The sequence below is a fragment of the Pogona vitticeps genome, chromosome 3, assembly GCF_051106095.1.
Source record: "Pogona vitticeps strain Pit_001003342236 chromosome 3, PviZW2.1, whole genome shotgun sequence".
Taxonomy (NCBI): Eukaryota; Metazoa; Chordata; class Lepidosauria; order Squamata; family Agamidae; genus Pogona; species Pogona vitticeps.
In genome coordinates this window covers 107,043,149-107,067,761 of record NC_135785.1, presented here as the reverse complement: position 1 = coordinate 107,067,761, position 24,613 = coordinate 107,043,149, and the positions used below count along the sequence as shown (strand labels likewise).

Sequence of the window (24,613 nt, the reverse complement as noted above, 5' to 3'; positions counted from 1 at the left end):
TATTTATTTATTTATTTATTTATTTATTTATTTATTTATTTATTTATATGCCACCCATCTAGACATAGTCTACTCTGGGTGGCTCACAACATAAAAGATAAAAACAATTTAAAATATACACAGTTTTACATTAAAAAACAAACCAATATAAAATATAATATCGTAAATTTACAATTTACAATGAAGTGAAGTGGGAGGATGTCTGAATGATTTAGCTGTGTCTATTTTGAATGGTTCCAACTTCCATTGGAGAGTACAGACACAGTAGCATTGGAGCAACTTTAACTTGTGGATTCAGCACCTTGAAACTTGGAATAATCACCTGAGTATACTTCTCCATTTGTAAAGGCTTCTGTGGTGATCGCCCACGTCACTCATGCCATTCGTATTCATGAGCTGATCTGCATGAACCTATGAGAGGACTGGAGAGGCGGAGCCAGCAGCTACACGAGGCTTGGCAGGAGAAGTCGTCGTTAGATAGGGCTCATTAGTCAGAGAGAGGGAGAGGGAACAGATACTGAGAGAGATAGAGATGATTAGGAAAATAGGTAGGGAAGGTGGTAATGATATAGCAAGAGAAAAGAAGTACAGTCGTGCCCTGCTGGACGATTACCCCGCTCTACAACGAATCAGCATTACATTGATGTTTTTGCGATCGCTTTTGCGATCGCAAAATGATGGTTTAAATGGGGAAATTTTGCTGTGTGATGAATTTCGCTGTGCGATGATTTTTCGCTTTACAACAATCAGCAAACAGCTGATCGTCGGGTTTCAAAATGGGCACTGGCTTTCAAAATGGCCCCCACTGTTTTCTAGGCTGGATTCCTCACTATACAGGCACTGAAAATGGCCGCCATATGGAGGATCTTCGCTGGACGAGCAGGTATTCAGCCCATTGGAACGCATTGAACGGTTTTCAATGCATTTCAATAGTTTTTTTGTTTCGTTTGACAATGTTTTCACTCTACAGCAATTTCGCTGGAACGAATTAACATCATCAAGTGGGGCACCACTGTATGTACTGAGAGAACTGTTGATGAATTGCTTATGTATAATGTGTATCTGAAGAACTTCTGTTATTATTCAGTCTGCTTCACTTCAATAAATAAGTTCTGTTTTGTTCACAAGTCAAGTGTTCGGACAAACGTCATTTATATTGTGGATTGGGGTAATTCACTGGTGGCAGCGAGAAGAAAACGTGACGTGAGCCTTTGTGAGGGCAAAACATGCCACAGGTTCATGTCCAAATTTCTTTCTAAGGAAATAGGAAAGCAAGTGTTTATGAGGTAAATACACTTGGGATGGGAAAGGTGACAGAAGTCCTATTTCTAGCTAACTAAATTGGAGATGTCAGGAGCCACGGCTGACCCTTTCATCTCTTGAGTATAAAGGAAGGATGTCCTCTCTTTGGAAGGACAAGAGAGAAGAGGTCTGAGGGGAAAAGAGGTGACACCAGCAACTCTAAAAATAGCAAACTAAGGTCAAAAAAAGCTTAGCACAGATCAGAGCATCAAAGCAATGGCTCAGGAAACCAGAGGAGTTTTTCTCTCTCTCTCTCTCTGTCTCTCTCCCCTCTTCCCTCTACAAAGACATGCATCCTCTTGACTGTAAGCTGAGTTGCATCGATCATGTCTAACACCAACAACTGCAACTAAATGTTACAGAATTTGAACTGCAGTTCAACTTTATGAAATTTACAAGTGGTTTACTTTTGTTTTTTTTTACAACTCAGCCTAATATCTGGATTCATCTTAATGGATGGGGAGTGATGTGCTGTGCTGTGCTTCCCTTGTTGCTGTACTCCTACCTTAACATGACAATTTTCAGCAATCACGTAGGCTATTCTGAAGAAAAAAAATTGTAATGACATTCGTGATGAGTTTCTACTTTTTCATTCCCTGCAGTACGTCGCTCAAAAGCTGCTGATGAAGAAAGGAGCCATAAAGCACGCCGGGCTCGTGATGAGTATCGGCGGCAATCCTTGCGGGCCATCCAGAAAGGAAAAGTGGCTGGTCTAAGTAACCTATTTCAGGCACCTGGTCTGAATACCCAGCAAGAGGCAAAGTTGACCAATGCCTGCTCCATGTCACCATTGACTTTGACAATACCAACCAGGTTTGTTTTTATTAATAATATGACCCATAATAATCTGTATGGCATAGTTATGTCTGGTAGTTGCCACTAGCAATGCCCTTTCAGATTTAACAAGGAAACTGAAGTTATCTTGGATATTTTCAAAATTAAATTACAGAAAACCCACAAACTATTAATATGTTACAAACCAGTACATTTAAAGAGCACAATTACTTTTGTTCAGTGGCAGCTAGTGACTCCAGTTTCGAGGGTACTGTGGATCCAGCCCAAGTTTTTGTCTGCACTTTACCAACATTGGGTATGAAGGTCAACAACAGAAAGTGGAGAGAGGAAGGAAGAGGGGGGGGGGGAAAGCAGGAGCCCCTACCTAGACAGGCATAACCTTTGTCCGGTTGAAGATTAGGACTCTGGAGTTAACCCAAGTCAATCACAGAAGTTGATATTGAAGCTGGGATTGAAAAGGAAAAGATGGAGATACCCATGTTCTGGAAAGTTCCCAGCATTAAGCATAGCAAGAGAGAACAGGACAATGAACAGAGAAAAAGATCTTATTCATCAGGAAATTTAGAGGGACAGAGAGCGAAGCGTGATGATTGCAGGAGGCACATAAGATTAAAGGTAGGCAAATCAGTTTATTTCTGCTCAATGCCATTTTCCCATATATTGCTAGTCATGTCTCATTTCTACATGAAACATTCACATTTGAATATGTGATTTACAGGGCCAGTGTAAGCCATTTTTCTGCTTGAGGCTCACCCCCTTCCCACCTACCTAAGTGCATAGTATCTAAAGCCTGCTATATTCTCTGAGACAGGAATCCTTTCTTCTTCCTTGCACTAAAAGTATCATAAAAATGAAGTAAAGTACTGACGATCCCCTACATTTTCATGACTCCCCAAATCTATGGTCTGTGGTAGTCACCTCATTCAGCCTATTGTTTAGGCTGCTCTTGGTGGTTTAACATGAGTTTTCTCTCAAAATACTCATTCTAAAAATGTACTTTGACACTTAAAAACCTGAATCTGTACTGGAACAAACTTCAAGTGTAGTGACTGGTTGAAAACTGAGGGCCACACTAGATTAGAAATTGATTCAATATCTGGAAGTAACACACTCTTAAGACTAAAAGATTGAGTGTTTAGAAAAACATACCTTAATCTGCATTTGTCAAATTCAATTAGTTTTGTTTTGTAATTAGTCAGTTGGGAGATTGTCAGTTTTTTGGGTTTTTGTTGTTGTTGTTGTTTTTTTGCTTATATGATGACTCCACCATAGGCGTTGCCTAAAGAGATAGCATTGTGAAAGGAAGAAATAGCCATTTGTGATCTGACCCTGTCAGTCCGGGCACAGATCAGGTATTGGAATCTGTTTAAAAAAAAGTTAATTCTTCAAGCATTCCTAATCAGGCTACAAAAGCAGAAAGATAAGTAGGGCTTAAGCACAAAGAGCCTTTGATGTAAGAACAAAGATTTGTCCTGATAGGATATGATAATCTGCTTTTTCACCTTTTGAATGTGCAACCCAGAAACATATTATTGTCTTGCTTTCAATATACTTTTAAAAAACATATGAATGAGCAGGAACATGTACAGCACCACTCTCTGGCTTCCAATAGTACTCAGCTCCTGTGACTCTGGTGCACGGGGGAAACCTGTAAAGAGAGGATCATGCCAGTAATATATCTTCAATCTTAGGCCTTTTCATCTTTTACTCAGATATGACATCCGGTTGATCTTTTAGCTGTCATGACCAGCAGCTACCAACAGATCTGTCCTCAAAGTATTTTCCTTGTCAAGTTCAAAAGATTTGTGCTCTCAGCCATCACAATGTCCTGTAGCCAAGAATTCCCATCCGTTGATAGCATGGCCAGGCTCTGTTGATTGGAGGCTTCCTTTTATCTTTCACAAGCCCGGTTGCCTATTTATTTCAACAGATGATTTCCTGAGTGTTCTGAGAGGGACAGGTTAATAACATTTCCCTGTTCCTCATTCACCCCACACCTTTCCTAATCTTGTAAATCTCCTGTTCTCTTAATCTCTGAATTGAAACACACCATATACAGTAGCCAAAGATATTGTGGCGGCGGTAGAAGGCATGTTGTTTTCTCTGGAGGGAACTTCTCTTAGTGTGTGCCAAGCTGCTCAATGACAGACCCCCCTCAGTGACTGAGGGGGTCTGTCATTGCCACAGCAGTGTTCCTTTGTATCACATCTCACTCCTGCAAGCCAAGGCCTATCCAAAGTATTTCGTCCAAGGTTTTCTTTAAGCTATAGGGGATGGAAGAATGGAAGAGCTCCCTTTAAATGGATTAGTCTTCAGTGGTTTGGGGCATTCTAAGCTTCTGAGGGGATCATCATTTTAGAACTGCAGAGCTGGAAGAGACCCTATGGATCACCGAGTCCAGTACTGGCCAGGGAGGCAGAGTGAGGAATCCAACTCTCAATTTCTGGCTCTGCAGCCAGATCCCTAAAGCCTAGATAACCTTAGATAACCACTGAGTTATCTAGCTGTTCTGGAGTTAGGAAACATAACAGGACAATGCCTACTACTGAGTAAAGCTGTGGGTCCAGTTTACTTCCTATTTTTGACAGTGACTGGCAGTGCTCTTCTTGGATTCCAACCAGAAGTCTTTCACAGCACGGCTAGAAAATTCAGGACCTAATGCAAGAAAAAGATACAGTTGTTTACTAAGCAAGGGACTTAATCTGAAAATAAATGACTCAGTCTGGGACCCCCTGCCCCTCATTTTGTGCCTCAGAATCCCCTTATTCATTAACCTGAACATCCTTCAAATTTTGTTTCCTCAGGGGAGAATGGACCGAAACACTTGTTTAAATAGCATTGTTTTCACTTGCTTTTCCCATCTTGCTTGTCCAGTCGTGGCACGTCTCCATTGGCTTCCTGTTAGTTTCTGTGCCTAATTCAAGCTGCTGGTCATCACCTATGAAGCCCTTAATGGTTTAGAACCTCAATGCCTGTTGGAATGTTTCTCTTACAAAACAGGTACTCGTCCCATCCGCTCTTTGCAGTCCAAGGTGTTAAAAATGGTAACACCTAAAGAGGCCAAAAGAGTGAATATCAGGAATTGGGGTTTTTTTTTTTTGTTTTTTTTTGGTTGTTGCCTCATATCTCTGGAACAAACTTCCAACAGAGGTTTGCCAAGGTGCCTTCTCTCTCAGTTTTCAACAAATTACTTTACAAAGCAGAATTGTTTAAGGCTGTTTTTTATTAGTGCTTGTTACCTAGGATATCAAAAGTTATTTGAATTTGTTTATTTATTTAAACGTGTTTAGTTAGTTACAGTGGTTTTATCAATTTTATGATATTTATTTCTGCATTGTATTGTGTTTTTAAAAATGTGATGTATTGTGACCATGTTGTGAACCACTCAAAGTGTGATTGTACTATGCAGTGCTAAACAAGTTGAAATAATGAATGAATGAATAACTATCCCAGGAACCACAAACTTCCTTGCTTATGAAAAATACAATTTAAAAAAAACTTGAAATTGAACTTCAAAATCACTCCCAGTTTCAGGAAGGCTAAGCCTCCCTCACATTTTTTTAGTAGTTGTACAGCCTGCAATTAGTCTGAGGGGCATGAAGTGGTCCCTGTATCTACTGATGCTGTCCATTCTGGATTATAGGATAGTGAAATTTGTGCAGTCTCTGCCCTTATCCACTTTTCACACTAAAAAAATGATTTCATTTTGAATGAATATCAAAAACACAAATTTATTTTACTGTTTAGCAAAAAAAAACGTGCTGCTTATATACCGCCCCATAGCACTTCAAGCACTCTCTGGGCAGTTAACTAGTTAATTATGCAGGCTACACATTGCTGCCCCCCCCCCCCCAGCAAGCTGGCCACTCATTTTACCGACCTCGGAAGGATAGAAGGCTGAGTCAACCTTGAGCCGGCTACCTGGGATTGAACTCTGGGTCGTGAACACAATTTTGGCTGCAGTTTAACCACTGCACCACGAGGCTCTGTGGATGTTTAGGACTATTTCAGTACCTGCCACTTGAGATAATATTTCTCAATTGTTTGTCCAAAAATCCCACCCCCTCATCTGCTTTAGGACTGGATTTGCCTGTTTGGGAAAAAAAAACTGGAAATGATTTTTCATTTATTCCCAGATTTTAAAAATTAGGGAGGGGATACCACTGAGGACCAGGGATAGGTGAAAAAGACCCTAAATTCTCAAAGTTGCCCATCCGAAATTAACTTCAAAGTAGCAATTTAATTTCTGCTGATAATACCTTTGGAAGTCTACTCATATGCTAAGTGTAGGTCAGAACGGATGATTAAAAGGGAAGGCTACAATGCAGAAAGGCAGACACAGGCTTCACTCTGCATCAAACAACATCCTACTCAGAATGAGGAGCTAGGCCAATCAGTTGCTTTATAGGGACATGTGAAACATGATTGGTTGCTAGCATCACATGGCCCAATTGTGATGCTGATGGTTCAGAAGCTTGGTGTAGAGCTCAGGAGCTCTCTAGCAAGCTACCAAATTAGTGGTACAGATTAATAAGGCATTTGGGTTTTGCAGTTAGAATCCTTACCTGGAGACGACATGCACCCATGAAACCAGTACAGTAATTGTGTACCATCTGCTTTGTAGGGACATTTCCATACCAAGCGATATGCATAACAATCAGCACTGCAGAAAATGAATAAGTAAGATTTAGATTCCCCCCCCCCTTGAAATTTGACACGGGAGACTTTGGTTGCGAGTTCTCTCTCTAAATTCACCTCTGACTTGTGTGAATTTTTTTTTAGTTAAAGGAAATAATGCTTTCTCTAACGCATTTGCATCGATCCATCCAGTAAACTCTGCATTTCCAAGACTGAAAAGCAACCCAACAGAGCAGATGGAGTTAGAAAAGTTTTGTCAGGGGCTCCTCCTGGGTGTACATGGCACCATATGATATTATTAATTAGTCTTGGCGTTACGAACAAGCTCGCATGAACCATCACATGCTGCTGGTTTTTTAAAATTTACATGCACATGAAACACATGGATTCCACTAAGAGAAAGCCTCTCTGCGTCAGTTTGTATTTTCATTTTTTAATGTCAATGCTGTGATTGTCAGTCTTGCTTGCGTGAAGTCTGGCAGCCCAGAAAGGCAAAAGGAACCCTAGCCTCTTCCTGCTTGGTGTTTTGTGTTCTGCTTTGACGAACAATCCCTTTGACGTGCTGTGTTTTGATACAGACTCTTTGTCTCTCATGGTTTCTGGTGTTCTCAACTTGATCAGGGAGTTTTTAAAATGTGCTTCGTAAAAGACAGTGAATTCTGTATAGGATGGCTTTTATTTGTTTGTCCGAGCATCGTTCTTACTACTTTTGTATTCCAAGTCACTTTGAATAAAACAGGCTTCTCTGAAAGGAAGTCATAAAAGCATTAATGCAATTGCGCATCAGCGAGTTTTGAATTCTAAACCTTGTAAAGTGGAGGCATTTCACATGGGATTCAGCAGCTCTTACATATGAATTGTCCTTTAATTCTCAATTGAGGCTGAAAAAGCCCTTTCAAAGGCTGTGAAAATTATCTGGTGCTTATTCAAAAGCTGTTTAGTCATCTCTAAGTGAAATTATTACAAGATCATAACATCAGGTACTTTTGCACAAATAATATAGTGAATCTGTCTGGTTGTTCACAGAAAGAAGTAAGGACTTAAAAAGTACATTTAGATAATGTGTCTTGATAATTTTGAACAAAGATTGGGATGGCCATGTCGGCACCTGTCCCCCAAAATCCAAGTTTCATCCTGAGAGAATTACATTTATGCCCAGGGTGACTTGAGGGCTGGGATACAACTCGCTCCCCCTCTGTTGTTTGGGGGGCAGCTCCTTTCTCAGTCATGAGCCACCTCTGCTTTATGGACCAACTCCTTGTAGGCATCCTTCAGTCTCGAGAGACTATGGTAACATGCTCTGTATGAAGGTCTTGCAACTGTGTCTTGTGTGGCTGAGAAGGCCAATTCAAGAGTGACAATCTCTTCCACATTGAAGACAAATACAATCTGTCCCCTGTCCAGCTCCAGACGTCAAGGTTTCCCATCTGTTGAGGTCCATTCCCATGGACCAACTACAAGGGCATAAAATAATGTATGGAGACCACCGTGCCAGAAAATGAGAAAGTTAAGATCTTGTGGGATTTCCAGATCCGAACTGATAAGACATCTTGAACATAGCACACCAGACATAGTAGTAACAGAATGAAGAAACATCTGGATCATTGACATTGCAATTCCGGGGGATGCCAGCGTTGAAAATAAAGAACGGGAAAAACTATAAAAATACAGAAATCTGGCAATCGAAACATCTCACTTGTGGATGAAACACACTTCAGTGGTCGCCATAGTCATCGGGGCTTTGGGAACATATATCAAGAAATTTCACACAGTACTATAAACAGTTGCAGATCTCAGAAATCACACCATCAGAACTACAAAAATGGCAATACTTAGGAACAGCATGCATATTGTGCGGATATTTAACAGATACTGTACTTAGGTTTTTGGTTAAAACTTGTATCTGTTATATAACAGCAGTCAATATTTTTTATAACTTTGATTGACTGTGCCTGATGTTTTTGATTAATGATGATGATCTCAGATCATCATCAGAGCTACAAAAATGGCAATATTAGGAACAGCATATGTAGTATGTCAGTATTTAACAGATACTTAGGTTTTTGGTTAAAACTTTTATGTTATATAATACCAGTCAATGTGTTTACAATTTTGATTGGCTGTGCGTGATATTTTTGAACCATCACCATCATCATCATCATCTTAGAACTACTCATCATTTTCTTGAGGAGGATGTTACAGATAATCAGCTTACTCCATAATTAAATGTACAGTACATTGTGAATAATTTATTATTGGCCAGAATCCTGTTGGCTAATTATGCTAGTGTTAAGTGCAATGGCATAAATTGCAGCAGCAAACTGTCACTAGTTAATGAGTGGCTGTTAGTATCCCATGACTGGTGCATAGCAAGAGATTCAAGTGACAATGTGTTTATTATTCCCAATTCACTTTTGTAGTTTACAGCACTGCAGTTAATACCAGTGTAACTCACCAATAAGATCCTGGCTATTATTGTTTAAATCGTTGTTTATATAGCTGGCTGGATAGGTCTGTGGCTTAGCAGAGCCAGAGGTTGGGAGTTCAATTCCTGACTCTGTCTCCTAGGAAAAGATCTAGCCTGTGCAGTCATAGGCAAGTTGCACAGTCCTGGGGCACCTCTAGAAGAAGGGAATGGTGAACCACCTTAAGTTTAAGTTTATTGATTAATTTATGTTTATTGTTCATTTTTATATTAATGTAATGTTTATTATTGCTTGTTGTGAGCCACCCAGAATGGCCTTTGCAGCCAGACAGGCGGTATGCAAAACAAACAAATAAACCTGGAAATGGTCACCATAAATTAGAATTGACTTAATGGAACACAATAATAATAATAATAATAATAATAATAATAATAATAATAATAATAATAATAATAATAATAATAATAATAATAATAATAATAATAATAATAATAATAATAATAATAAAGTTGTCTATATACATATTAAGATAAATAATGTGATTACCATGGGATGCTATTCATTGCCAGAAGAGGACACTCTCTTGCAAGATGCCAGGGCTTAGGAGTTATCAGCAAGTCAGTAACTAGTCACAAGGAAGCCATTTTTGGCTAGTGTCCCTCTGTGATGACTATAATATGCATGCTGACCCTTGCAAGCTCATATAAGCAAGGGCATGAAATCTGTGGTGAACTCTCCTGAAGGAGATACTCTAACATTTTCTCAGATATATATTGCCATTGCTAATTTTATCTCATGTTTTGGACTGAATACAAAATTACACCATTTTGCTTCACTGAATGGAGAAGTTGTTTAGAAGTTTGGAAATAGTTTTTTGCCCAAACAGTAAGTGGCCTGTTTGAGCCAGAGTTCCCCCTCCCCTTATGAGTAAAAAAAAAAAAAAAGATAGAGAGAGAGATAGATAGATAGATAGATAGATAGATAGATAGAGAGAGAGAGAGAGAGAGAGAGAGAGAGAGAAACATGCCTTTTTTCACTGTGGCAAACTTTCTTTTTTGTGCATCACTCTCTGCATGGCTCTCATCTCATTTTCTTTTAAATTTTATCCAGCAAAGCTTGGGAACGGCCTCCGAGACCTTTCTCCAGAGAAGTCATCATTCAGTGGTTCAAAGAAGAACAGCTTCCACGTCGTGCAGGGTTTGAAAGGAACTTGGACATTGTGGCACCTTGGTTTCATGGTAACGTCGATCTTTATTGGCATTCTTGTATATGAAGTACATTTTCAGGGTGCTCTTGGTGACAGTAGTGGATTCCTGGAGAGGTCTGTTTGTTTTTCTGAAAGAAACTGGAAGAAGAACATATGCAATGTGCTCAAACTAAGCCCCAAAACAGAATGTTCTCTCTTGTTTCAAAAATTCTGTGAAGCAGCATATGTCTCTCTCAGAATGGGACCACATCAGCTTCTTAGATATTTATCAATTACAGTATAATGGCTCAGCTCAGTGTTGCTGTGTTCTAATTCTTCAAATGTGAGGAGCCATATTAACATATTATGCAAATTAGACAATCTTCTTTGCACAGTGTGTAAATTTGCCCATTAGGCAAATTAATTTGCCTATCATTAAGCACATTACCTGTAGCATTGTTTTTTCTTCTGGTATGTTTTGGTCTCGTTGTTATGTGCTGTCAAGTCAGAACTGACTCACAGTGACCCCAATAGGGGTTTCAAGGTAAGGGAAATATGGTTCTACCAAGTCTCCACACATCTCTGTGCATTTCCATGGCAAAGCTCTGGAACTGAACCCAGGTCTCCTGAGCCCTAGTCCATTACTTTATCCACTAGACCACTCTGTGTACACAGTTTTCAGTCTTAGGTATCATTTATATTGTAAACCTAGCTACTGATCTGAGAGAGCTAATATAGTATAATTGTTACAGTGCTGGCTGTGGAACAGCAAGACCCAAGTTCAAATCCCTGTTTAGTCACAAAACTGGGTATCTTTGCACTGCTAAGTACTTCTCAGCAGAAACTAATTTACAGGATTATACGGCTGGAATAATGGAGAGAAAGGAAAGCATGTAGAAGAGGTGCACTTAAACCAAGAAATAGTGCCAGTTCACCAGTTACTATTAATTAATTAATTAATTAATTAATTAATTAATTAATTAATCAATCAATCAATCAATCAATCAATCAATCAATCAATCAATCAATCTATCTATCTATCTATCTATCTATCTATCTATCTATCTATCTATCTATCTATCTATCTATCTATCTATCTATCTATCTATCTATCTATCTATCTATTTATTTATTTATATCCCGCCTATCTAGTCAATTACGACCACTCTAGGCAGCTAGAGTGCACATGGGCTCTGATAAAAAAAATTATGAGCTCAATGTTGGGGTTTTTCTCCCATTAATTTTTATTGGTAGCAATCTCGCCCCCACAGATCCATGAGAACATCATAGAAATCTCTTACAGGTGACATACTGTCTGATATGTTCTGAATAAATGCAGGGGGAAGTAAGTGCAAACTGCAGAAATCAAAAGAAAAACAAGGCATGATTTCCTTTAGAGATACAGATTTAACTTTTTATTTAAATTTTTGTTTACATGCACCTTGATATATAAAAGCAAGTATCAGACCAGTGTGGAACCCTCTTCTCAACACCCCTACCATTCACTGCTGTTTTGTTTCACTATTATGGGCTGCATTATAGCAAGGGATGATATTCGTAGCAGTCTTTGGGAGCTACAACATCCAGAATCCCTCAGCCAGAATGTTCAAGGACCATTTTTGGAGTTGATGCTGGGAGTTAGTCCCAGAAAGTAACGTTACCAGTCTCTGCTTTCCAGTAACTATAGATAACATTGATTCCATGTGCAGATTTACTGAGAAGTAGCATGTTGATGTCTTTGCAACCTCACATGCTGTCTTATTAGGTCTGGGTGGGAGGTGAGTCTGTTGAGGCCTGTTGCTTGTTCTTGTTCACTGTAAGGAAATGAAACTTTTTATTCTTTCTTCTTACAAATGTCCCAGAGTAAGTTATTAAGACTGTAAGTGCCAGTTGATGAGAAAATGGAGTGAACTGCTCTGGGGAACTTGAAGCTAATTTTGCTTTCTTCAGGGCAGCATCTAGCCAAGATCCCAGCAAAACAGCAGAAACCCGTGGAATGTGATCTTTCTGGGAAATCAAAGACTCAGAGATTCATAGAATTACAGAGCTACAAAGGACCCGAAGAGCCACTGAGTCAAAAACAGGAAATACAATAAGACATACAACACCAGAATCTGGAAATGTTCTTGTTTTGGATTACACCTTGCAAAATCTCCCACCCAGCATTCATTTTGATGGATGGATTAAGTGCATTCTGTGCACGGTTTACAGGCAGTTCTTCAAGGATGAAGAACTGCCTGTAAACAGTCGCATCTCACATACATCTGCAACATTGACCCAAAATCTTTGGTTTATATGAGGCGTGGGCACTTTGTATTCATTTCCCTGTAAAAATGAATATGAACTGTGGCTCAGAATATGCTATGGTGGCCCAATCCTGCCTAATACTACCCCCCAAAAACCTGGCAGGGTCACTTACCGGGCTCTGTGCAGCTCTTGACTCTGTCATTGTCATCGCACGAATCTTGGAATGAGCCTGGCCAACCTTTCCCTACCTCCCAACACAGCTGGCCAGGTTCATATTTATTTACTTCCTGCAAATCCTGTAAATCCACTGAACATTTTTTGCTCACTTAAAAAGAAAAACTAATAATAAAATCTAAAATATCCTAACGTAGTAATTTAGAACATAAGTTACAATGTAAAAGTTTTCACAGATAATAAAAATAACAAATATGTAGGCTACAGTGCAGATCTCTAAAAGCAAGAGAAAACCATATGAGGGTATTGCTACACTTATTATCTCTTGTATAGAAATGGGACATACTGCTTGATGTTTCATTGGCTTCAGTATAAACACTAGAGATGGGATATTCATATTTGTAAATGAATATGAATATCCTGGGTCCAGGTGGCTGGGATCACCAGTCCCTCCTCCCTGAACCGACCTGTCCACTTATGGATCGTCACACAGTGCGTGTGGCCAGTGTATGCTCATTGGATCAATTTCTGCCACTTCTCTGCCTTCCTGTTCTTCTGGCCACTCAGCAGCTAAGCGGGGAGACTTGTCATCCCACCCCCTGGCAGGAGTGGCCAGAAGAGCAGGAAGGTGGAGAAGCAGCGGCTGGGCATCATGGGAGACTCATTTATGAATACAAATATCCCATCTCTCATAAATACCTTACCTGATATCACATCTGAAAAATTCTATAAATGCTGGCTTCTCCTCCTGTGAAAGGGTTGCTGAGACTGTTAGAAACAAATAAAAAACATATACAGTGGTGCCTCGCTAAACGATGATAATCCGTTCCACTGAAATTGCTGTTTAGCGAAATCATTGTCTAGCGAAAAGCATTTCCCCATTGGAATGCATTGAAACCTGTTTAATGCATTCCAATGGGGAAGAATTGTCATTGTCTAGCGAAGATTGGCCATAGGAAACCCGCTTTGTGAACCGCCGATCAGCTGTTTAAATAGCTGTCCTGCGAAGCTTAGGTCCCAAAAATACCTGTTTGCGAGTGCGGAGGGAACTGTCAAAATCGTTGTCTAGCGAAAATTGGTTTGCGAAGCAGGGACCAAACATTGTCCAGCGAAATTCCCCCATAGGAATCACTGTTTTGCGAATTGCTATAGCGATCACAAAAAGTCAATGTCTAGCGAAAAAACTGTCATGCGGGGTAACTGTCTAGCGAGGCACCACTGTAGATATCTGTTTTGGGATTGCAGAATAGCAATAGGTATCTTTTATTTTGTGATCAGTCAGGGTAGTGATGGGCAAATCTCTTCATTTTGTTCTGATCAGATTTCCTTTTCAATGTTTGTATTTACATTTCCTATATTGCTGCAGTTAAGAGGGAAGTATTACCTTCAATGGATTATAGCAGGAGAAAGATATCTGGATTTTCTCACTAAAACAGAACATCGGTTTTTTGAGGGGGGACTGCTTTTTTTAATATATAAAAGAAAATAAAAGAATGGCACAATATCCTCCAAAGAAATTTTGGGTGGGGAGAAGGAATAAATAAATATAAAAAAAGAATCCCAAGGAGGAATGCTGACACAGGCAAGCTGCCTGGTAGCAGCAAAAATAATTCGAAGAAAAAGGAAACAGGGAAAATCCCCCTGTAAAAAATCAAGGAAAAAAGCAAATGAAGAAAGGATCCAAGACCCAAGGCACAGGCACAAGCAAGATGTAAAACAAGATGTGGGGGGCTGCAGGAGCTCAGCAAACAATAATCCTGCGTACAACAAACAAGTGAAGCAAAACCACATAAAGAGAAACAGAGAACAACAACAACAAAAACTAAATCCCTACTGGTTTCCAAGGTCTTCTGCAAATTTAATATCCCCACTTCTCTGCATACAGTATATTCTGATTGGCTGTGGGCAGGCTTTGTTGATCACAACACCGGGTCTTTGCAGTAGCTCTAGTGATGCCGTTGGGTGAAAAATTTATCATGTGATTCACCATGCAAAGGGTAAAAGAAAGGTTTGACCGACAAAGGTGAAAGGAAGTTTAAACAAAACAGGAAAACATGAAAGAATGTGAAAAGTTTGTGTACACCTCCCTTTTTTCATGCAGTCATTCGTATTTTAGAGGCTCTGTCTTGGGAATCAATGAAAGAACACAAACATGAATAAAGAGCTTTTTTTTTGTTTTTGTCCCCCCCCCCCTTTTATATAAACATGAAAAGGTTCATCCCTAGTGGCATTCCTGAGACAGAAGGTGTTCTGTGTTCTCAGATATTCCCAAAGTTATGTGACAACAATAGAAGTAGTTTGTTTCACTGCTTTTATCATTGCTTTGCATTGTAGCTTGTAGCACCCTGCACTTCCCTTGGATTTATGTATTTATGGCTTTCATATCACTTGATGTAGGATGGTGGGAAGTAGGGAGTGACAAGTACTCAAAATAGTTTTGTATCTTGTTGATTTTCTGAGTCTCATCATGCTGAGACTTCCTAAGAAGACCTGCAAGATTTCCTGACTTCCTGCAAAAATGATAGCTCAATTTCTGCCTCCTTTTCCCTTCTGCTGTTTTTTTTTGCCTGCTGTTCTATGCAGGAAACTGTCAAATCCTACACAGCCTGATGACCTTGCTGGTGAATCCTGCACAGGCAGGTGCTATTCTATGTAGAAACCATAATAATTCTGTGCAGCTTGTAATTCCTTCAGGAAAATCCTCCAACATATCCTGTGTGATTTCTTTGGGTGGAAAATATTTTGCCCAGATAAATCTTGGCACTAGGAGAACAATGTCTTTTCTCCCAGATTTTCCCCCCAAGAGTGAGGAAAATGTAACTTGTCTCTATAGACAAAGTAATTATTTTCTAAATTGAAGAAATCTATGGATTTCAGGGGGAAATGTGTTTTTAGAAGGAGACCAGCTGAGAATCTCCAAAGAGTATGTAGCTAATGGGTTATATGCTCTGTCACCTATGTAGCCTTGAACAAGCTTTATGTCCCAGAATGACAGAAGAAGGGACTGGTAAGTCACTTCAGAGTACTTTATGCCTAGAACATTTTAAGAAAGCAACCATAAGTTGGAATCAACTTGATCTTGATTAGAGATGGGAATGAATCAGAAAAATGGTGATTCGTTTTGATTTGTGATTCATCAAGGTTGATGAATCAAAAATGACAAATTTACATTTTTTTTCTGAGAAACTGACAAATTGATTGATCATGTCATTTTTGCCTTTAAAATCCTATAATTTTCTCCAAGCCCATAGAGACACCAAATTCACAGGTAAGCTTCCCCTAACTCTCCTTTACAAGCCCTATAGGTTTGGTGAACTTTGGGTTTCAGATGTCCAAGTTATATACCCACAATGAGGGCCCACCCAGGAAAGCTCCCCCAAGGTGCCTAGAGACACAGAAATCACAGAAAAAAACTTCCACTGGCTCTCCTCCACTATCCTCCAAATTTGGTGAAGATTGGGTTTCAGACATCCAAGTTATATACCCCAAAAATAAGTCCTCCCAGGAAAGTGCCCTTTAGCACCTGACTTAGGAAACCCCAATCTTCACCAAACTTGGCAGGATTGTAGAGGAGTGTCAGGGGAAGCTTCTCTGTTATCTTGGTGTCTCTAGGTGCCCAAGGGGCTATTTTATGGCCAAACAAATCAATGAATCAAAAATCACTATTGATTCATTTTTTTCGTGCCTATCTGTGATCCTGTTTCTTAATAACATGTTTTAATTTCTTTTTAGTTTAGTGTTGTTCCAGATGTGTATCAGTTTTGATTTGCAAGTGCAATAATTAATGTTGATGTGAGAGACCATTTTATTAGGCAAATCAATTTCCCCCTCTCCAGTCCTTTTCATCAAATATTATCTCTTAACTATTTTTGATATTACCCTCTATCCACTCTCCTGCCAGGAATATACAGTATCTACCTTCTCCTTTTCTAGGAGGAGGGGAATCACATTAACAGAACAGGATGATGTTTCAGTTCTGTGATGCCAATCAGATTGTTGATTTGATGTCAGAGATAATGTGGCACCGCTGAGACTGAGTGAGGAAAAATGGGAACAGCAGCATGGAAAATTACACTTTGGAGCCCAAGTCCCCGAATCCCCTAGGAAGTATGGGTAGATTTTGTGAGACTACAAGTCCCAGGCACGAAGGCCACTTGATCAGTTTCTGATGGTGGGGGTTTAAGGTTTTGTACTCTAAAAAGGGAACTTTTCAAAATTCCACTGGAGATGATATAACTAAAGAAACAAGTATTTCCATAAAGAGTATCAGAATTACTGGAAAAGACATTTTTCAGCACTGTCAACCAGGTTGACTAATTTCAGCTCAGTTCTAATTTTACTGTATTTGAGGATGGATCTGGGCTGTTTTTATCGTCCTGGCACAGAGAAAGCATTGTCAAGAAGGCCTGATGAAATTACCTTATGCATGAAACCATGGCTCTCTGTTTCTGATATGATTAGTGAAGCACTTGATCTAGAGTAGAGTCTGCTTGTATGCTAAAGGTGCTCAAGTTCCATCGATCACATAGCCTGGTTGGCTCTGGATCAAAAACATGTCAGCGAAAATTGAACTTGGCTTCTGGTGGGTCCAGGTTCAAACTAAGCACTTTGACCCTGATTTTTTACTGGATGCAGTTATGGAGAAGGTGCAGTAAAACAATGCTTTTAAAGATGTCCTCAGTTCTTCCTACCACAGAAAAGCTATACCGAAGCAAAGCTTGGAAAGGTTATTTTTTTGGATGACAATTTCCATAAACCTTCAGCCAGTAAGCCGGTGGCTTTACTAATTGGCTGGAGGGTTTGGGGAGCTGCAGTTCAAAAGAGTAAGGTGAACAATTTTGTAGGTAAACAATTTAATCACAAGGATATGAATGAATTAGGAATAAAAGCAAACCCCCATTACAGCCTGCTCACATCAACATGCAAAGTTGTTAATGAAGTTAAAATGGTACACTGCATGGAAGACAATTACTGTACAAAATAGGATGTATGCTAATATTAAGAAACTTAGCAACCAGCTTTATCTTAATCAGGGAGCTCTCTCAATAATGAATAACTCTGCCATTGGTTGTATTCATGTCAGGTTAAATCATGGTTTGTCACCGGTGGATTCAGTAGAATTGAATCAAAGTCTTAGGGTTGTTGTTTTGTTAAAAAATACAGCATCACTTCCAATCATATCTGCAATTTCCATGGGTAAAGCAGTGTGGGATAGGCAAAAATACACCCATTAACCTTTTCAAGCCATTTAGGTGAGATGGACCACAAATTCCTATCCGGCCCCAAAGCAACCACTACAGCCACACTGGATGCGATGACAGGCAGGGGGGCAGTTTCCAGTAAATGAAAAAGGGCTGGTTTGGTGCACACTGACCTTACAAAGGGTCTCTGGTCCCACCCCAGCCAGCCTTGTGGTATTGGCACACCCACCTGCCCAGGAGGAGAGAGCAAAGAATCATGCTAACACCAGCAGAGAAAACATTCCATAAATCAGCATGAAGGGCTGGAGAGGTTGATAAGAGAACCTGTATGATTGTTACAACACTGAATGAAAGGAAGCCAGTTTTTATAAGACAAGTCTATATTGGAATTCTGGTGCCTTATTTGTGAGTGTGCAGTGAGTTTCTCCATCAAGGCTAATTTCCACACCTTAGATTCCCAACCATTTATTGAAATTTCTGTCACTGTCTTCCAACATTGAGCCACTGTTTGTCTGACTGCTACACATGAAAATGTAATTCATTAATCCCAATGCTGGGCTTACAATCATACTTTGTGATATTATATTTATGTTTAATTTCTATTTTTTTTTTTAACATCTTGACCCAGAAATTATATATTCTAGGGCAATGCCAACAGGAATGTAAATACATCCCATTTCTTTGCAGCCTCTCCAACAATTTGGGTCCAAATGTTTGTTTATAGGATTCAGTTTTAATGGTGGTATATTTTCATAGTGGCTGAAATCCTGTCATGCAGCTCTGCATGACTAATGGGGCAGTGGCATGCTGGTGACTGAAGACAAACTGTTACTGATTGAAGGTGATTTTTGGGGTGCATGTGACTCCAACATAATTCAACAAAACTACGTGTACCTTGAAATTGCCAAAGGAAGCCTTTAATGAGTGACAATTTGCCATTGCTTTGTGTATGCGGAGCTGCACAACAGGATTTCAGCCATGATTTGGTGAGATATGGTGTTGGCAGTTGATGCTGGCCATTTTCAAGGTCAGTTGGTCTTTGGTCATAGAAAAAAAAATATTTCGATTGCTTTGCCAACATCAGTTCCTTTTCCCAAGGAGGCCCACTGGGATGTTGTTGTCCCCCCTGCCTTTGTTCTGAGAAATAACCTGATCCTTCAAACAGCATGTCACTTCACTTTAGCTCTTAATGATTGCTTAAGTCTGTCCATCCTTTTGAAGGCCTGGTGATTGTTGTCCCAGAACCATTATAGTTGAGACGTGTCTGCTTCCAAGAAGTTATTAGCAAACACGATAAATGTTTCAGAACTATGGCCTCCCGGAGGAAGAAGGCAGAGTATCCAAGCAAAGTAACACGAGCCAGTGACATATGGCAAGGAGAAAGGAAGCAAAAAAGGCCAGCACTGCTGTTGTTCTGAAACTAGAGAGCCAGGGACCTGAATAATTCATGACAACCATCTAAATTGCTATTGTTAAAATAGGCTTCACTAACCCTCCGCAATGTGAGAAACATTTTTGCTTTGTGCTTAACCGGGAGTCAAGGTCTGTGTATGGTGGGAAAAGACTGTTATATTGGACAGCTGTTGTTGATTCAAAAAGGGGACAGGTGATTACACAGAATGTTAGCACAGAGAGGTGGAAAGAAGCTGCCTTGCTAAAGGAGGATGCAGGCTTAGGAACTTCAGTGGTGGCTCCCAAAATGGTGGACATGACACCCTCATTTTGGGAAATCTTTGTGCCTCCTCACCTTTCCTTTACCATTATCCAGCCCCCTTTTAACAAACCACAGAGTTCAGAATGTAAAACAAAAAAATATGCCACAAATCTTAATTAAAATGTGAATTGTTTTTGTTTTTTAGTCGTTAAGTCGTGTCCGACTCTTTGTGACTCCATGGACCAGAGCACACCAGCCCCTCCTGTCTTCCAAGTTTCTGTCCATGGGGTTTTCTTGGCAAAGATACTGGAGTGGCATTGCCATTTCCTACTCCAGGTGGATTGCTTTTCGTCGGAACTCTCCACTATGACCTGTCCGTCTTGGGTGTCCCTGCACGGCATAGCCCATAGCTTCTCTGAATTACTCAAGCCCCTTCCATGACAAGGCAGCAATCCGTGAAGGGGAAAATATATATATATATATATTCTTTATGAGAAGCCCATGACCCTAACCCTGGAATTTCTTCAGTGACCCAGTTTTGAAAAGCAGTGAACTAGAAGAAGGCATTAGACTTCCAAAACAAGTTGTCCATGACATTTCAGTTTCAGTGCAGAAAATGTAATCTAATCATGCAGTATAAGTGATATGAAACCACCCTGGCCACTAATTAAGGATAGGCACTATTGCTGGCGCATATGAATTTGCATATATTTTGCTTTTATTTCCATTTTAGTCCATATCTGGGAAATACTGGCAGTGACTAATTAATATACCCTTCAACCTCTTTTACAAGATAACAACCATCATTTATGGAATACATTATAAAATCTTTCTCTTACAGTGATGGGAAATATATTATTCTGAGTCTGATTTGTGAGCATGAGAAAAACTAGTTTCATCCCATAGAAGTTTCATTAACGAATGATAGCAGTACTTGATTATCTGATACATTTAATTCACAAAGTTGCTGTATGACATTTACTATTTATTGCCATTATTTTGGAACATATAAGAAGCAGGATTTAAATAATCTTCCACTCAAAATGCCATTGTAGCCTAATTTCGGAGAAATTGACTGCAAGGTAAATTTGGACATTTTGCTGGTTAGAGAATGAAAGAGGTTAGTAGATGAGTTAATCTAACTCATTAATCTAATGCTTTGGTGGTAATCCATGTAAAACTTTTCTTGCTTGCATTTTGACTTAAGTCTAGTATTTGTAGAGAACTGTTTAAAGAATTTGGTGGGAATGCCTTGTTAAGGTGTTTGCTTTTTTGGCTCAGCCTGTTCCCAAGGGCCATATGACACAGGCAATTGGTCCCCCAGGAGGGCCAACCAAGAACCAGACAGTGTGGTCTGTAAATCCATTGCCCAGCACAAGATTTGGTGCCCATCCACTTTAAATAATTCCTGCAAGCTTCTGCTTCAGACACAATGTAGAGAACAAGCAACAGAACTGGGTATGATAATTGCCAAGTTACAATCCTGACAACAGATCGAACTGTACAATTTATAAGTGTAAAATGTGAATAGAAGCCGGAAGAATGGGGATAAAAAAACCTGACTTTCTCCCTTCTATGTCTTCCCTTTGAGCACTTAGCCTTCTACCTGCAAATCTTCAGCCCTCTTATTTTTGTGGACTGCACATGTAATAAATGTCCATGTTTGTCCAGTCATAAAATAATCCATTAACATATTCATCACCTGTTTAAAAATGCAGTGAGGGCTAGAATGCAAGCAGTTGAGTTCATAGGCTCAGATCTTTTGACTCCCCTCCACGTGGGAAATGCCAGTCTGTGGCTCAAGCTCTGTGGTGAGTCACAGATGTAGCTGTTTACTGGTTGTGTGAAGCAGGAAGCTCTACAAGATGTGAGGAATAGAAGAGGATGTCTTGTATGAATATCATTAGGGGAATGTCTTTCATCAAGACATATGGGCTCTGTGTAGATGAAAATGCTGGTATAGTGTACAAACCTTAAGTGATGGAGATACCTTCTAAGGGCTTGTGTTTGAGTTATTGAAAGCAGAACTGAGGTGGGCAAGTCTCCTGCCTTGAACTGACTTTTACTCATCTGCCAGCTGCTACCTCCTTTGCCAGAATATTAAAGTGTGGGGAAAAGGAACTGGAGAACAGGTGAAAAAGGCACTGATGAAGGCAGGAAATGTTCAGTCACAATTCAGTCACAGGACCTTTTGCTGCCAGAAACCAGGAGGTTGAACGACAAACCCTATGTTCCCTCATGGGAAGTGATCGGCCAATGAGAGGTCCATGGCTCAGTTGCAGACTGGACACTGAGAATGCAGAATGCTTTTGGATGCAATCTGCAATATTTGAGGTATTTGATTTTCATCATGTCTTTCTTCTGTAATGGGGATGCAAGGCCGTGTATTAAAAATGCAAAATCAACAATTAATTAAATCAAACCAATTCAAATTTAAGACAGTATACAAATATTTTAAAAACTACAAAACAGATATTAAAATACTTTCTCATCTCAGTTGCTTACTGACTCCCCCCCAAAAATCTCTAAAGAGGAAAATTTTCAGTTAACAGGAAGGAAAGGAAGGAAACAGTCAATCACTCCCAAGGAAACATTTTCATAATCTGGGAGTAATGGCAGAAAAAGCCATTTCTTGAGTCCTCACCAGATGTGCTTGTGAAAGTGGTGCGGCCAGGAGAAGGCACTCCAATGAGAATATTAATATTCGTATGTGTGGATCTGATATCTCAAACAGATATGATAAACTTTTTTTTTTAAAAAATGCTACATCTGGAATATTGGCCATGCCGGATTAAGCACTTTGGCAGTTATAGTCCAAAATGGCTCTGTTTCCCATCTTTGACAGCTAGGTCACATTGAAAGGATTCTGAAGTAGATACAGTAGACCCATGTTTGATATATGGCAGGCTCCTTTTATTTCTTAAAGCTATTGCTACAATCATTTGCTCAAAGTAGTCTTCCACCATTTGTTACTTGATTTCTCTTCTTTACAGTGAGTTATGTAGCCTTGATGAAGGGCCAGTGAGTAGGCAGTGGGTGTTCACATTTTCCTTGATTATTCAAGGGTTAAAGCGTTCGGTAAGGATGCTCAGGATTATGCACCCTTCTCTTGACCTTCAGCAGCGTCCTAATCACCACATTAAATAATTCTAAGAAGACACCCGTGGCTGCCATGAGACTAGAAAAATCATCCTGCATAAATACTTCATGAAACTATAAGCGATCAGAGCTATGCCAAAGTTTTTCAAGCAGTTCTGAGAAGTAAGTTTTTAAATATCCCTTTTAATAGTACATTCCTCCCAGTTTTTTCAAAATGCCATTGTATTTCCCATTTGTCACATCAGAATCTACAACTTTCCCATTGGGTTTTACTTCTACTTGGAATAGGCAACTAGGAATCCAAGCCAACTAGGGATCACATAAATGAATATGCTGATGTTACACAGCTTCATAGTCGCCATGCTGATAGATAACTGAAACAGAGAGGGCATGTCTCTCCTCCCCCTGCAGAGACTCATATATCTCGTGACTCTACCTCTCCAGCACTCTCATTGGTCCCTGCAGATAGTACATCAATATTCATGGCCTGGGCGGATGCCACAGCATGTTTTAGAACAAAATACTGTACTGAATACCTTTGGCTTAGTTCTGTGAGAGCTCAGTATGAGGTATAGCAAATCACATCCCTAAATATGGAAGTTTAATTAGTCAATTTTTACATTTCTCATTTCACTCAAAAAGGAATATTTCCTTCAAGGCTGACCCTACAGGCAACTTTCTTTTTCTGCAAACAGTCCTCTTACTGACCCTGCTCCTCACTTTGCTAAGTACAGAGACTTCAGTTTTATTGATTCAGCCTTTAGGCAGAAGCCACTGAAGCTGTCAATCTGAAAATGCCTTCAGAATTATGATATTTCTGAGGCTTGTCAAGGCAAAATTGTGTTCATGAACTGGCTCTCAGTGGGGTTGCTCGCCCTCCGCAATCATAGGAAGGAAATGCACGCGATTACACTGAAATATGTAGAAAGATCAGACTGCAAAATGTTGCCACTCAAGAAGCAGTGGGAGGCAACACTTAACCTACTGACATTACAAGAGAGAAACAGCAGGCTGAGATTAGAAAATAAAGAAATCAGGCTGTCTTGTTGTGGTAGCTTTCTATTAGGTATTCTATACCCAAAACTGGGGGTTTATTTGCAGAGTAGAGGAGTAAGGTAAGAAACTGGAATCCTATAAGAAATATAAATTTGGTAAGCTCTGGCTGTCACATCCCTCAAGACATCTGGAAGATCTCAGCACTGTTTCCAACCCTGACGTCTCCGTGGCTTGCACTTTTTACCTGCAATGAAAATATCAACCGCCCAAAGTTAGAAGAAAAACAGAAAAGAAGTCCACACACAACAGAGAGATGATGGGGCACAGTGGCATCCTTAGGCTCTAGCAATTCCCTCCACTGTGACGGTAGCCCAACACCTGAGAGAGGGCAGAAACAACATCTTCCAGGATCCCAGGCCTTCTGTATTTATTTATTGGGGAACAATCTCATGTGTGGCTGAACACTCAGCTGACAGCTGGCTGTATTTCTTTCTTTAAAATTACACTAGTTTTCCAGAATTTGAGCTTGCAAAGCAGCAGCTTGCAAAAGTGCATTCAAAATACATCATAGGCACAATCATAATAAGAAACAATAAGCTAGTAGCTTTCCATCAAACCAAACAACAGGGACAGGGCTAGGTTATATGCAGCAAACTGTGACACGTCTGGAACCAGTAGCCAAGGACAAAACCCATAGACAGGACTGAGGAGCTAACACACACACACGAGGAGGCAGAACTGAGGAAGAAGTGAGAAGTCAGGACTGAAGGGCAAAACAGGAGGTAGGACTGAAGAACCAGGTCAAAGGAAAACCCAACCAAAGGATCGGGAGGCATGTCAACATTTTGAATAGCTGCTCAGACAAAACTGAAAGGGAACAGGAATGTTTCTTAGT

General features: G+C 39.9%; 1 protein-coding gene across 2 annotated transcripts in view; it reads left to right on the top strand.

The window, feature by feature from the left end:
• Positions 1-24,613, top strand: part of SH2D4B (SH2 domain containing 4B) — a 149,784-nt gene that overhangs the window by 85,861 nt on the left and 39,310 nt on the right. For both annotated transcript variants that reach the window (XM_078391034.1, XM_078391035.1), the window contains exons 6-7: positions 1,905-2,115; positions 10,272-10,399. In XM_078391034.1, the coding sequence (XP_078247160.1) occupies positions 1,905-2,115; positions 10,272-10,399 (339 nt within the window). The remainder of the gene's footprint in view (positions 1-1,904; positions 2,116-10,271; positions 10,400-24,613) is intronic.